Here is a 14,595-nt window from a genome sequence, read left to right as displayed (position 1 = left end):
TAAACTCCATGTTACCTTTACCAATGTTCATTAAGCCATTTTGATGTCCTTTTTATCTCTTGAAATAAGTGTTGAACTCATTGGCCCACAGAAGTAGATCAATATGGCAATGTCTGTTGATAATTGTTTAATTTGGTTTCATGCTCTTGATAAGTGGTACTATGTAATCTGAACATATATAACCCAGATATTGAATTTAAATAGCATTTAAATCCACAAAAACAAATCTTTTATTATGCCTTTAGGCCAGAAATCGCTACATAGAAACACATAATCTAAAATTGAACGTATCAGTAAAAAGCATAAAATACATTGATAACATGACAATAATATTAATATAATGCAGGTAATAATGAGGATCATCAAAATTAACACTAATAGGACGAATAAAACAGATAGAGGCACAAAATCAGGCAGTTGGGAAGATACGTCAATCCTGGTGGGATAGAAGGATTGACAAATAAGCATTGCTTCTGAACTTTTTGATTTAAGGTCAGGTGTAAATATTGAAACTTTAAAATTTACCTATCACAAGTTCAGTGAATATTCTAAGAAATTACTTTGCTTTTTTATTTTATTTTCCCTTATGTTAATTTAATTTTTAAAACGATCTGACAGTTTTAAATACAGAGTATCCTGTTTCCAAGTGGTTTTAAATTATCAAAAATGTTTTAAAACATATTAATTCTGTCTTTAGAATATTGGTTATTAAGCCAGTACTGCTTCTTATACATTTCACTAAGTTCTACTATAGTCATTTATCCCTAATTTTGTTTTCTTTTCTTTTTCAAGGACCTACTGTTGTCTTCCAGTATGAAAGCACCTCAGAGACCCACTATACAAGTTTGACTATAGCATGGCGGCAGGGTGGACAGCCTGCTCAGATCTCTGAAACGATTTCTTTGCTTCGCTTCAGTATTAAATCCAAGACTTCACGTTTTGTTCTATGCTGTACAATTACAAATCATTTATGCAAACTGATTAGTGGGTCTTTGTGTGGCTTTCTGCACTCTCCAATCTGGTTTTCTCTACTCTCTTTATTTAGGAACAATAATGAATTATTAGATTGCTAGTCCAAGCTATATCTCTTGGCGCAATGCAACTTTAGGCACACAAAGACCTACTATTTATACTGTCACGTGGGAAATGGTGTTCTCATGATTAGCATCATATATTTCCTATGTTGATCTCTCACTATGCACTTCATGTATGATCCTGTAAATAGTGGCAATGCTATTGTGGGAAAACAGAGCAGAGATAGAATGAAATCTGTTGTGTTGTTTTTAAAGGTACTTTATACCACTGCTGTGTCTATATATGTTATATACTAGAGCTCTTTAGTTTCACCTAAAACAAAAGTGTATAAGGTGGCTTTTGCTACAGAAATTGGAAAGATTCTGCCCTAAATAATACACACTTCTTAATATGTTAAAGGAAAGAGTAACAATTTTTGAGAAAGCTGGACAAAGTTGGTTTTTGAGAGAAACTTCTTTTGGAGCCTTGCTGAAAGTCTGAGAAGCCTGTTTCTTGAAATCCCAATACTGTAACAATCTTGACGTGCTTCTCTCTTCCGCCTGCCCGTCCCTTCCCTCCCATTGGTTCTGATACTTCAGGTTGTTGTGGGATTAGTGGAGCATCAAAGAGAGCTTTTTTAACTCTGGGAGACTTAAGGGAAGTATCTCAGTGCTCCTGGCATTATCACCTTCCCAGAGCATTTCAGATCCTGATTGTGAGGGAAAGGAGCTGGTTGCAAGAGAGGAGCAGGACATGGTATTGTGGGTCTTTCAAAATTAAAACAAACCTTTTGGAGGCCAGATACGTTTCGAGTGGTTTGTGCCTAGGGCTGAACTTTAAAAAAATCTTCAAACGAACACTATATTATGACAGGATGATACCGGCAGTGCTTTTTTTTGTAAAAGAAAAAGGTGCCGGAACTCACACATGTCATACAAACCACCTTGCCTACCCTACAAGGTTCCATCCAAAAAAGGTGCCGGAACTCCGTTCTGAGCGTTCTATGAGGAAAAAAAGCCCTGGATACCGGTCATAATGTAGCGGGCAAGGCTGACATTTTTGGCTTTCCCCCCTTATTATTTGGATATATTAGATAATATTTTAGGTTTGTTTTCAAGAAAATATAAGAAAACACACCATTGAAAATTAGATATTTGCTACCAACATGATATTGAGGAAACCAAGTAGCTAAATAGACTCTACAGTTCCCCTCCCCTGCCCCATTTTTACAGACACATTTTTTAAAAAACTAAAGCATTTTTTTAATTCCCAACAACTTTATTAAATGTTTTTACTGCTGCATGGCTTTCTGGGAATTTCTTAGTTAACAAACCATTTTTTACATTTAACCAAATCTTTTGGTTAATTTTTTTCTCATTCTGTAGCAATTTAACATTTGCTAACGTTCACCATTATCACCTCACTTCATGGTGCCTTTTTGGCCACAATCAAGCTTTCCTCCTCCCCCCCATGTAGTCCAGTGGCCCCCAACCTTTGGGCAACAGGGACTGGTTCCGTGGAGAGAGGTTTTCCCACAGACCTGAGGGGGCGTGGTTTCAGCAACTGCCCTGCATCCCGTGGATGGGCTTTGCTTGCTTGTGTGGCCTGACTGCTGGCATGCCACGGCCCGGTGCTAGTCCAGGGACCGGGGATTGGGGACCCAGATGTAGTCCATATCTATTTGTAAATGTAGTCTCGTTCTGCCTGCTAAATTGTTCTAGACATCTTGTATAGTTGTGCTGTGTTGCAGTGAGAGTTAGTTGCCTTGTTTTCAGGAAGTGTATTTCCATGTGAGCATATGTTAGGTGGGATTTGGGCCTGTGTGGAGCAGCCCAAACCTCACCCTGTTGGTTTACAGACCCCAGTATGAAAATTAGTTCAATCCTTAGACTGAAAGAAATTCCCCATTTCTTCTGTACAAGATTAGATATTTAATTTGGAGTGCATATCCATTTATTTTCAATATTCTAAGGTTGTAATCTAAAATCCTTTAATTAAATCCCATTCAGTGTGATTTATTTTCTACAAAGTATTTTTAGCATCATTGCCTCACAGTATAGTCTATGCCTATTTGGTATGAAATAAGCTATTGTCTTCAATGGTGCTTACTCTCAGATAAATGTGTTGAAAATTGCTATTTAAATGAATATAACAGGCTTATCAAATCACTGATGCCTTTATTACTAATACAAAGTAGTGGATTGTAGTAGGAGGGTCTTTCATGCCAAATAAAACAGTTGGGTACTTACATCGTCATAAATATTTATCTTAGCTCTATATTATTATTAACAATAGCAGATCTGCAAATAGCTCAATATTAAGTTGATGATTCTCTTTTTCTAATATTTATCGTATGATTTAATATGGTAATCATGGTACATGATGGTCCTTTCTTGCAAAGCACAGTTGTGGTTTAACAGCTGCCAACTAGAAGATCTCATACAGGAGATGTAGCAATTCAATCCCAAATTAAAACCAAATATTAGATTCTGTCAATTAATTCTTGCCAAAGTTATAGTTCACCAACCATTTATCGTGGCAAGATGAGTGCTTATCCACCTCTTTAGGTTTACCAAAATAGCAACAAAAAGAAGTATAACATTCTCCTGGTAAATATCAGGTTTATGCCATGTAAGAACTCCCAAGATTGTAGAATATGGAATCATATGCCTGGAAGAGACCTCAGGGGTCTTCCCATCCAATTCCCTGCTCAAATGGTTATACCATCCTGATCAAATTGCTGTCCAGTCTATTTTTGAAAACCTCCAATGATCCACAGCCCCAAAAGGCAAGTTATTCCATTGTTTATTGTTCTCACTGTCAGTAAATTTATCCTTGCTTCTGGGCAGGACCTCTGTGCTAATAAATACAGGAACTGAGAATTTTTGTAGTTTTGGTGGTTGGTTATGTGGCTTTTTAAAGATGAGAATGTGAGCAGAAAGCCTTTGAGAGGCTTATTGCTCGTTTTAAAAAGTCTTCAACCTAAAGCTAAACTTGGTACAATTTCAGGCCGTTTCTGAGGCCTGAGGAGTTTTAATGGCAGAAATGGAAAAATTGTGCTTTCTGTGCTCATGGGAGTGGGAGTAGAAATTGTGCTGCTGAACCTCAACTATTTTGCCATTAAATTTCAGTTGGATACAGGTAGTCCTCAACTTACGACCACAATTGAGCCCAAAATTTCTGTTCCTAAGTGAGACTGTTGCTGAGTGAATTTTGCCCCATTTTACAACCTTTTTTGCCACAGTTGTTAAGTGAATAACTGCAGTTAAGTTAATAACATGGTGGTTAAGTGAATCTGTCTTCCCCATTGACTTGGCTTGTCAGAAAGTCACAAAAGGGGATCAAATGACCTCAGATCACTGTAACCAAGATAAATATGAGTCAGTTGCCAAACGGCTGAATTTTAATCACAGGACCATGGAGATGCTGCAAAGGTCATAAGTGTGAAAATGCTCATAACTCACTTTTTCACTGCTGTTGTAACTTCAAATGGTCATTAAATGAACTGTTGTAAGTTGAGGACTACCTATAATCTCAGGGTACTGGGGACTGCAGCTTGTTCATCCCTGCTTATTGGTTGCAGAAATGAATTTGACCATATTTGAGAGTTCAAATAATGTCTGATTGATTTCCTAGTAAAAGAGTAAAGAGTGCTGGCTTTCGTTTGTTGGACTTAATTTAGCACAACTGTTACAAATGTTTACTGTACCAGTAGGGTGAGTAAAAAAAAATGTTTATGACAGTCTGTAATTAAGAATTTTCAGAGATAAAACATGTTTTAATGTAAGTGGTACAATATAGGTCAAAAGAGGTACAAACTATTAATTGGCATTAATAAGAATGATATGTTTAGGATTTTGTTACTAAATATTTTGCTATTATTTATTATTAGTATTCTGTTTTGCTGATAATTCATTTCTTTATAAATTTATTTCTAGTATATTAATAGGCTAAGAAAGCTAGACCCAAGCAGATCATAGCATAGCTAAACAATAATTCAGAAACATATATAAAATGTGTGCATCATTATAGTGAGTTTCAGAAAGGAGTAATTTAAAAAATGTATTGAGTAGGGTTCCAAATTAGGATTCTGAGAAACTTAATCAAAACAAAATTCACATAAAATAGGGACAATTTTCTTCTCCTAATTTCAACGTCCCAATTTACAAAAGCTGCAAAAGTTTTATCACATGGATTTTCAAAATAAAAAGGAGACTCTTATGATAGTTGAGTACAAGTTTTTAAGCATTCAGAGATGGCTGTATAAATTATGTTCTTTAGCTTTACAGTTGAATAGCTTTATTTTTTTTTCATTTGGACGGCTAAGGTTTTTTAATATGATCAAAAATAGATAACAGTATTATAGTATATGAAGCAACTTGCTTCAACATGTTATTTGTCCCCATTCCAGAAATGGAAATAGGCAGTTCTCCAAATAGGAATGAGGGATTTCCTGACTTAGAAATTAATATTCAGCTTTCTTAAAAGTTTTAGAGAAAAGCTTGTGATTTCTTGACATTTTGAATGGGGTATAAAATAGCTGTGACAATACTATTTTTTTTGTTTGCAAAAAGAATGTAAAAGTTCTGGATTTCTTGATTTTTATTTTTACAAATGAATTGTACTACCCAGTGTGATTTGCCAGAAACGCACAAACCAGTATTTGCTAAAATATGTCCTATGACTTGTATTATTTTTCTATTAAAGTCAATCAGTGCTGACAGACTTCTAGCTGTAGTGGTGTTTTGGGCTGCTACCGCAAAATGCTGCTTTCTTGTCATTAATTATGTTTATTTCTTAAATATCACTATGCTGTGTGCTGTTTTGAAATTTGTATTTTGAGGCTTTCTAGTATTAAAGCAATGGAATAATGATCAGTGTTTTGCTATACAAACACAGCCTATGCTGTGCATGAGCATTGTTTTTTGAACACTGGAAATAACTATGCAAAATATTTTATTAAAGAGACACACAGAGAACATACTTATTGGTGTGTGATTTTTTTTAGCACAGTTAACCATTCTCAGGTTTTCATACGTTATTCATTTATTTTGTTCCTTCATTATGTAACCAACCAATCACTAAAATCTTCTGGAAAATGATCACATAGGTAGAGTGTATTTTAATCAATTGTTGGTATGTGACAGAGGAGAAATTGTTATTTCTAACATCAGGTTAAACCTGTTCATTCAGCACAAGTTTCAAATTCTTCATCAAAAGGGAATCCCCAGAAAGTAAGAACGAAGTTATTACTATTAAACTGGGATCAAACTTGTAAAAGTTGAACTCTAAACAAGATCAAGGCTGGTTTTAAATTTATAATATAAACATATATCTCTGCAAAGCCAAGTCTTTTAACATGGTATGCATTGCTGATTTTTGCTTTCTTAGCTGGTGCTATAGATTCCCAGTTTCCTTCTTAAATTGTTCCATTTCTCACTTTTAAAGGCTACTTTCTCAACTAATCATGTTATTAGGGAGGCCAGTAGCATAGGTTGAATGGACCTGCCTACATCCTTTTGTCCATTTGCTAATTCACAAAGAGATTTCTTTAGTCACTTGGATTGATGGTGATATTCCATAATTCTCAATCAGAGTCTAATGTGGCTAATAAAGCTGAATGTTGTGGAATTCCGTGGTTAAAGAGATGTCAATTTTAAAGGTCCTTATGCTTAGGAAATCATCTCAGCCTTATATTGCTCAGAGAAATTAGCATTACATTTTGTCCTGGATTTAGAATGGGTAGGTTGGATTTTAATTTACGCTTTACAGTGAAGCTCACTGTGACCCTAACTCACCGAAATTTCTCATAGCTTTGTTGTGAATATAAAAGTGGGGGAGAACCATGTAAGCTGGTGTTTTTCATCAATGATTTTATATATATAAAAAGAGAGGGGGAGGGAGGGAGAAAGAGAGGGAGGGATATCCTATATATATATATATATATATATATATATATATATATATATATATATATATATATATATATATTTTATCCAGTACAGACCATCATTGTTTTTTCTGACTTATTTTTCTGATATATTTTTGTTTTTGATAACCCTCCATATTGGCATAAAACTGCCATTTATCACTTCTAAGAATTTGTAATTGTAATTTTTGTGATCTCTCTGTGTGTGTGTGTGTGTGTGTGTGTGTGTGTGTGTGTGTTCTATACCAGTGGCGTAGCGTGGGGGGTGCAGGGGGGGGGCCGGCCGCACCGGGCGCAACATCTGAGGGGGGCGCGCTCGCACTCACAGCTCTCTGCCCCTGCCTGGCTCACTCACTCTCTCTCACTGCAGTGCTGGCTGTGCAAATCCGAGCCGCCGGGTCGCTGCCCACTGTGGAGGGGGGGTGCCAGGCGTGCGGTGCAGTGTGGAGAGAGAGCGAGGGACTATCTGGGGGAGGGACAGTGCAGCAGCAATACATGTGCTTAGGGGGTAAGGGTTTCTTTAACTAATCTAGTGGAAGAGACTCGAGTGCTAAAATCCACGGGTTAGGGGGCGCAAATTACTTGCCTTGCCCCGGGTGCTGACAACCCACGCTACGCCACTATATACACCTATTTCAGAGTCAGTTTTGGTTTTTTTATTCCTTAAAAAGTCATTGTGAGAATTTTCTTTGCCTATTTGGTATTGAACAAATAAGCTCAAAATGATTAAGACCACTTAATTTTACAGGGTGTGCTGATCTTCAGAGCCTTGACACAATGCAACCCATGGAAAGGAAGAAGCAGGGTTATATACATGAGTTGATCCAGACAGAAGAAAAATACATGGATGACCTTCAACTTGTCTTAGAGGTAAGATCTGTTTGGAAAGAAAAGTTGTTACTGTATAAAAATGTTTTCATTGATTTTAATTAAATTGGAAAGTCCGGTGAAAACTGACCACATAGTATAAATAAAATAGCATGCATACCTCATCATTTAGTACAGTATTGTAAGGATCATCAGCTATGAGGATTTCCATACTTTATACAGTAAAAAACACACATTAATCTTTTGCATATGCAATGTAACCCTTTGTTTGGCATTCAGACAAATCACCATCAATAAATACATAGATACAAACCACATTTATACACCATTCAAAAAAATATTTAAAAAAAGGAAAAAAAGACCAAAAATGCATCCTTCCATCAAGGCAACACCCTGATAATCAGGGATTAATACCAGACAAACAATCTAGCAGAAAAAAATAGTCTAAACAAGGAACTACCAAGAAGAAAGCCATATCCCCACTATCACTGGCAGGACAAACTACTATATATAAACAGAGAACAAACCCACACTCAATAGCCTTGATGATGTTACTTAGTTTGGTAATGAAACATCTGCAAGCAAATATCAAGTCAGAGAGCACCAAGGACTCCAGAGAGAATTATCTTTAGTTCAAAATGTGATTATCTTAGTTATGATGTTTCCCTTAAAATCATTATTTAAATCAATATTTAAATAACTATTGAAAACAAGACATCCAATGACTGGTATAAACAACTATCAAATGATATATGGGTTTTAAAAACAAGCCAAGGATTAAATTCAAGATTATATAGGAAATGAAAGGACAACTGGCAACTCCAAACTTTAATTTTATTATCAAGGTAGTTTTCTAAGGAAGATTACAGACTGAATTGTACTTTGTTATGGACTGGACATCTCTATGGAGGAAGCTGCACTTCTAGATGGTATGCATAAATATCTCTGAATTGATTGAAATAGAAGCAAGCAGCTTACAAGAAATAATAAAGAGTAACATACTGAGTTTTTGGATAAATACTAAAAGAATTGGTCCAGATTTGTTATCTCTTGCTTTGTCTTAAATGTTTATTTTTATGAAAAGGAAAGCAGAAAGCACAGAGGAGAGAAATTATTTATATAACTAAAGATATTATTGATAGGACAATCTCTTAAGACTTTTACTCTTGTAATAGCCTCATCTGCCACATTGGTTTTAATATTGCAAATCATAGTATTGTATTAAAAGAACTGCAGAAACAAAAGAAAAACTTAGAGATTTGACTGAATTTGAAGGCCTTACAGTATTAAATTGGGAGCAATGCTGGGTTTTATCTATGGTTGCTGAAATATGACTCAGAAATATGACAAGTTAAAAGACTGTATATGAACGCAAAATTAGATATAATGATAGATATGCAAGAATGGGAATTTTAATGGAAGGAGGATCAAATTTACATATCATACTTGGAGAAAATTAATGTATTTTATTTGCTGGCATATACATTTGCTAAAATATATAGTTCATTTTCTGAATTTTGTTGGAAATATAATGATTCAGTCAGATCAAGGAAGAATGTTAGATCCCCTTGGTGGAAGAATGGCTAAAATCAGTTCATCTCCCACAGAAAAAATAGACAAATTTGAAAGAACCCATTTTTTTCATCAGGTGAAATAGAAAACGGAGTTCAGAATTTCCAGAAAGGAGTTTAGTATCTACTACCACAGTGTTGCAGAGAAAGACTCTGTAGTTGTGTTCTTTCTCAAAATTGATAAACTGAAGAGCAAGACGATAGTCCTCTTTACACTGTAATTCAACAATATTTGGGGGGGGGGAAATTCATCATCAAACAGCTTTATGTGCAATAGAAAGAATAAAATATTTCATAAATTATTACTTATTGAGTCAATTGTGATTTAAGTCACGACTATCACTAATATTGTTCTTCCTGCTTCCTGTAGGTTTTCCAGAAACAAATGACTGAAGCAGGCTGTCTCTCAGAAGCTGAAATGGGATTAATCTTTGTCAACTGGAAAGAGCTCATATTGTGTAATACAAAGTTATTGAAGTAAGTGCTGTTACTGTTTTGTTAATTTTAGTGCTGTTAAATGCCTCCTTGCTTTCTTTCTTAAGGTTATTTCGTTGTTTTGTCTGCCATCTATTGCCTGATTTGATATGAGTTTGAAGAGAGAAGATGGCTAGTATTAACAGTCTCATTTGATTGCATTTCCAGGGCTCCACTTATTGGACCCTACTTTTGATTGCCTCCTTCACTCCTTTCCATTATTTGAGAGGTCCTAAACTAGGAAGAGATGCTTATCATATGTAGGGTAAGCTACAGCCTGTGTACCTAGTTGAGGCACTGGGAATTCCAGGGTGCTCATAGATACCTCCTTTGGCACATTTCAGGCTTCATTCCCTGATTTTATCTTAGATTTTTTTGAATTAAATAAATACTGAAGCAGTGTGAGCCTTAAGCGTAAGTTTCTCAGAATTTTTCTGGGGCTCAAAGATTCCAGAAGCATTATTACAATATAAAAATGGTAATCCAGTGTTTTGTTTGGACATTGAGATAAGCTGAGATAATTGACATCTAATGCTAAGTTTAGATTATATTTGTAACTTACTTTTGGGCCTTTTGGTTGTAAATAAGATTGAGTGAGTGATGGAATTGATTCATTGATTAGTAATGCCCTAGGCCTAGAAGGCTTTAGGAGGTGCTGGAAAGCAACCTTGTCAGTGTTCTAAGTGAAAGCTTTGTGTACTGTCAAGCCCACCAAGGCAGCCAGTTTGCAAAGTTTTCAAATTCCAAGTTGTCAAGTAATGAGAGACTGAATTTTACATATTTCATGTGCCTGCCAGATCGACAGCTCTTCTATTTCCCACAGTGTCCCATGAAACAGAAAGACTTGTTTGCAAGGCCTTCTATAGCTTCATCTTTCTTGAATTTCTGGAGTCAGTCTGTTTTCCCGTGTGTTTTTTTTTCAGAGCCCTTCGGGTGCGTAAGAAGACTGGGGGGGAAAAGATGCCAGTACAGATGATTGGTGACATCTTGGCTGCTCAGTTATCTCATATGCAAGCTTATATTCGATTCTGTAGCTGCCAGCTTAATGGAGCTGCCTTGTTACAGCAAAAAACAGATGAAGAGCCAGAGTTCAAAGATTATTTGAAAGTAGGCTATTATTCAGTAACTCTCTCTTCACTATCTTTCCTTTTTCACTTTGGATTTGATTTGATTTGATTAAATTTATATGCCGCCCTTCTCCCTGAGGACTCAGGGCGGCTCACAACCATAAAAATTTAAAAACATAAAGTAAAAAATTTAAAAAAGAAGTAAACAATAGATACAATAAATACAAGACAATTTAACCCAGTAAAAGGCCTAATTAAAAAACATAGTCAGTCCAGGCCCGCTTGTTAGAACAACCAGGTGTTCAGGTCACGGCGGAAGGACTGAAGGTCAGGGGCCATCCGCAGCTCTGGGGGTAGTTCATTCCAGAGGGTCGGCGCGCCCACAGAGAAGGCTCTCCCCCTGGGGGTCACCAGCCAGCATTGCCTGGCCGACGGCACCCTGAGGAGGCCGACTCTGTGAGAGTGAACCAGGCGATGGGAGGTTGACAATGGCAGCAGGTGGTCTTGCAAGTACCCCAGGACTAAGCCTTGTAGGGCTTTAAAAGTTATTACCAGCACCTTGAATCACACTCGGAGGGTAACCGGAAGCCAATGCAGCTCACTCAGGAGTGGTGTAACATGGGAGTACCGAGATACTCCCATAAGCACCCGCGCAGCCGCATTTTGCACCAGTTGAAGCCTCCGGGTGCTCTTCAAGGGCAGCCCCATGTAAAGAGCACTGCAGTAATCCAGGCGAGAAGTGACGAGAGCGTGAGTGCATAGGGCATCTCGTTCCAAAAAGGGGCACAACTGGCGCACTAGGCGAACCTGTGCAAAGGCCCCCCTGGTCACAGCCATTAGATGATCTTCCAAATTAAGCTGTGAATCCAAGAGGACACCCAAGTTGCGAGCCCTTTCTGAGGGGGGGCAATACCCCCCCATGAAAAGAGATGGAACTTGTTGGACAATACGAGATGCTGGTATCCATAGCCACTCGGTCTTGGAGGGGTTAAGCCTGAGCTTGTTCCTTCCCATCCAGACCCGCACCACCTCCAGGCACCGGGACATCATGTGAAGGGCATCACTGGGCTGGCTCGGGGTGGAGATAAACAACTGGGTATCATCCGCATATTGGTGATACCTCACCCCAAAGCCATGGATGATCTCACCCAGCAGCTTCATATAGATGTTAAACAGGAGGGGGGAGAGAACCGACCCCTGAGGCACCCCACGTGAGGGGCCTCGGGGTAGATCTCTGTCCCCCTGCCAATACAAACTGCAAGCGGCCCGAGAGGTAGGAGGAGAACCACCGTAAAACAGTGCCTCCCACTCCCAACCCCTCGAGCCGTCGCAGCAGGATACCATGGTCGATGGTATCAAAAGCCGCTGAGAGGTCAAGTAGGACCAGGACAGAGGAACAACCCCTGTTTTGGGCCCGCCAGAGATCATCCACCAGTGTGACCAATGCCGTTTCCGTGCTGTAGCCAGGTTTGAAACCGGACTGGTACGGGTCCAGATAGTCCGCTTTATCCAGGAATTGTGGGAGTTGATGCACCACCACACTCTCAACAACCTTCGCTACAAAGCAAAGGTTGGAGACAGGAGGGCCTCACCACTGCCTCTTTTAAGGCGGAGGGGAAGACACCCTCCATGAAAGAAGCGTTGACAACTGCCTGGAGCCAGCCCCCTGTCATCTCCCAGGTGGCCAAAACCAACCAGGAGGAACATGGGTCCAGTAAACAAGTTGTAGTGCTCAGTTTATGTATGATCCTGTCCAGATCATCCAGAGTCACAGGGTCAAACTCACCCCAAATGGTATGATCAAGACCTGCCCTCTCCACTCCACCAGATTCCGCCCAGTCGGAGTCCAAGCCAGTCCGGATCTGAGCGATTTTGTCCTGCAGATACTGTACAAATTCCTCAGCCCTACCCTGCAAGGGGTCATCCCTCGGTCCCTGGTTAAACAGTGAGCTGGTCACTCTAAACAGGGCGGTAGGGCAGTTATCTGCGGACGCAATGAGAGCGGAAAAGTAGACATGCTTTGCCGCTTCCATCGCCACTAGGTAAGACTTGAGATAAGTTCTTAGCTGTGTTCGATCAGATTCGGATCCGCTGGACCTCCAACAGCTCTCTAGGCATCTTTTCTAAATGGAATCAAAATAAAAAAAATGGAATTAAAAAGCAAAAATGCCCCTGCTGAAGGTCACAACAACATGTACAACTTGCAATAGCATTACATTTTAAATTAATATGATGTCTGTTGGACATCAAGCCATTTTTCTTTTTCACTGTAAAAATGTAGAACTGTTAGCAGTTTAACAAGGATAGTGCAATAGTGATTAGGGGAAGGACAAAATTTGTAATTACATATTGATGCGTGTACAAAAGTGGCAGGGCATTGATTGCAATGCTGCATCTGCCATGTAACAGGTTTGACATATATACATAACCTGCGGATGGTGCTGGGATGGGGCTAAGATTTAGATCAATTAACAGTTCTCTGCCTTCCTTCTTTCTAGATTTCCTTTATAAAAATACTTAGCACATTGAAGGAAATGTTAAATTAACTGAGACTCCTTGAGTTAGGTTACAGATCTCATTATGTAGTTTTATTCTGTGCATTTGCAGCTTTTGTCAATCTAATAACCAGTTGACATGACTCCCACTTTTATCCTACTATTTATCTCTTTGTGTGCATATGTCTACTGGGGAATCATGTAGCTTCTGAATTATGAAAACCTATCCAATGTGCCCTTTGTTACATTTAAAATGAAAAATCTCAATATTAAATATGACTGGTATTTTGCCCAACTCTCAGATTTCCTGAAATGTAGCTTTATTGTAGTTTTCAGAAGTTAAGATAGCCTCTTCTGTAAGTTAGAGGCACAAGTGATTGGTTATGAAACATAGAAAATCAACTGTTATAAACTTTTCAGAAGCTAGAGGTGTTCTTTATTTCTGTAATGTATGTTTCTGTTTCAAATTTGTTTAAACATGTAGAAATTGGCCTCAGATTCCCGCTGTAAAGGCATGCCCCTGTCCAGCTTCCTCTTGAAACCGATGCAGAGAATTACTCGCTACCCTCTGCTCATCAAGAGTGTGAGTACCCTGTTTCTTTTTTTCTGAATCTGAATAAGCTGCCTCAGGTGGAAGGGTGAGTACATCATTGCAAATACATTTATGAAAATATAAGAACGGGTTTTTCCTCAATATTGCTGTGAGCTAATTTTTCTTTTTCTGCAACCAGATTCTGGAGAATACCCTTGAAACTCACCCCGATCACAATAATCTGAAGCAGGCTCTCGAGCGTGCTGAAGAATTGTGTTCCCAGGTGAATGAGGGGGTGCGTGAGAAGGAGAATTCAGACAGGCTTGAATGGATACAGTCCCACGTCCAGTGTGAAGGACTTGTTGAGGTAACTGGGACTTGGGCTCAGTGGTCAAGAAATGCAACTGAAATTTGCTATTGCACAGTTCTTATGGCAAGGAAGAAATGTTAGATAATAACTCGTAAATTCTTAGATAATATCTGAATTACATACCCGATACATTCATACATGCTTTATATAGGCAATGCATGTAGAGAGAGTTTACCAGATGTACGAGAAAATTTTTTTAAAAAAGGGAAAAGATACTAATTTAATGAACCCTTGGAACAACCGCATAACAATGGCAAGAGATACTGGGGCCAGCTCCATAATAATGCTTTCTGCAAATAGTTATACATTCTGAGA

The 14,595-nt window shown here is 38.3% G+C and overlaps 1 protein-coding gene across 2 annotated transcripts in view; it reads left to right on the top strand.

The window, feature by feature from the left end:
- ITSN2 (intersectin 2) overlaps nt 1-14,595 on the top strand; it is a 73,819-nt gene that overhangs the window by 52,689 nt on the left and 6,535 nt on the right. For both annotated transcript variants that reach the window (XM_083351815.1, XM_083351814.1), the window contains 5 exons: nt 7,692-7,813; nt 9,713-9,819; nt 10,740-10,923; nt 13,863-13,961; nt 14,110-14,277. In XM_083351815.1, coding sequence (XP_083207941.1) covers nt 7,692-7,813; nt 9,713-9,819; nt 10,740-10,923; nt 13,863-13,961; nt 14,110-14,277 — 680 coding nt within the window. The remainder of the gene's footprint in view (nt 1-7,691; nt 7,814-9,712; nt 9,820-10,739; nt 10,924-13,862; nt 13,962-14,109; nt 14,278-14,595) is intronic.

This window comes from Vipera ursinii (assembly GCF_947247035.1).
Source record: "Vipera ursinii genome assembly, chromosome: 1".
In the NCBI taxonomy this organism is placed as follows: Eukaryota; Metazoa; Chordata; class Lepidosauria; order Squamata; family Viperidae; genus Vipera; species Vipera ursinii.
The sequence above is the reverse complement of the archived record's forward strand: the minus strand, read 5'-3'. Positions and strand labels throughout refer to the sequence as shown.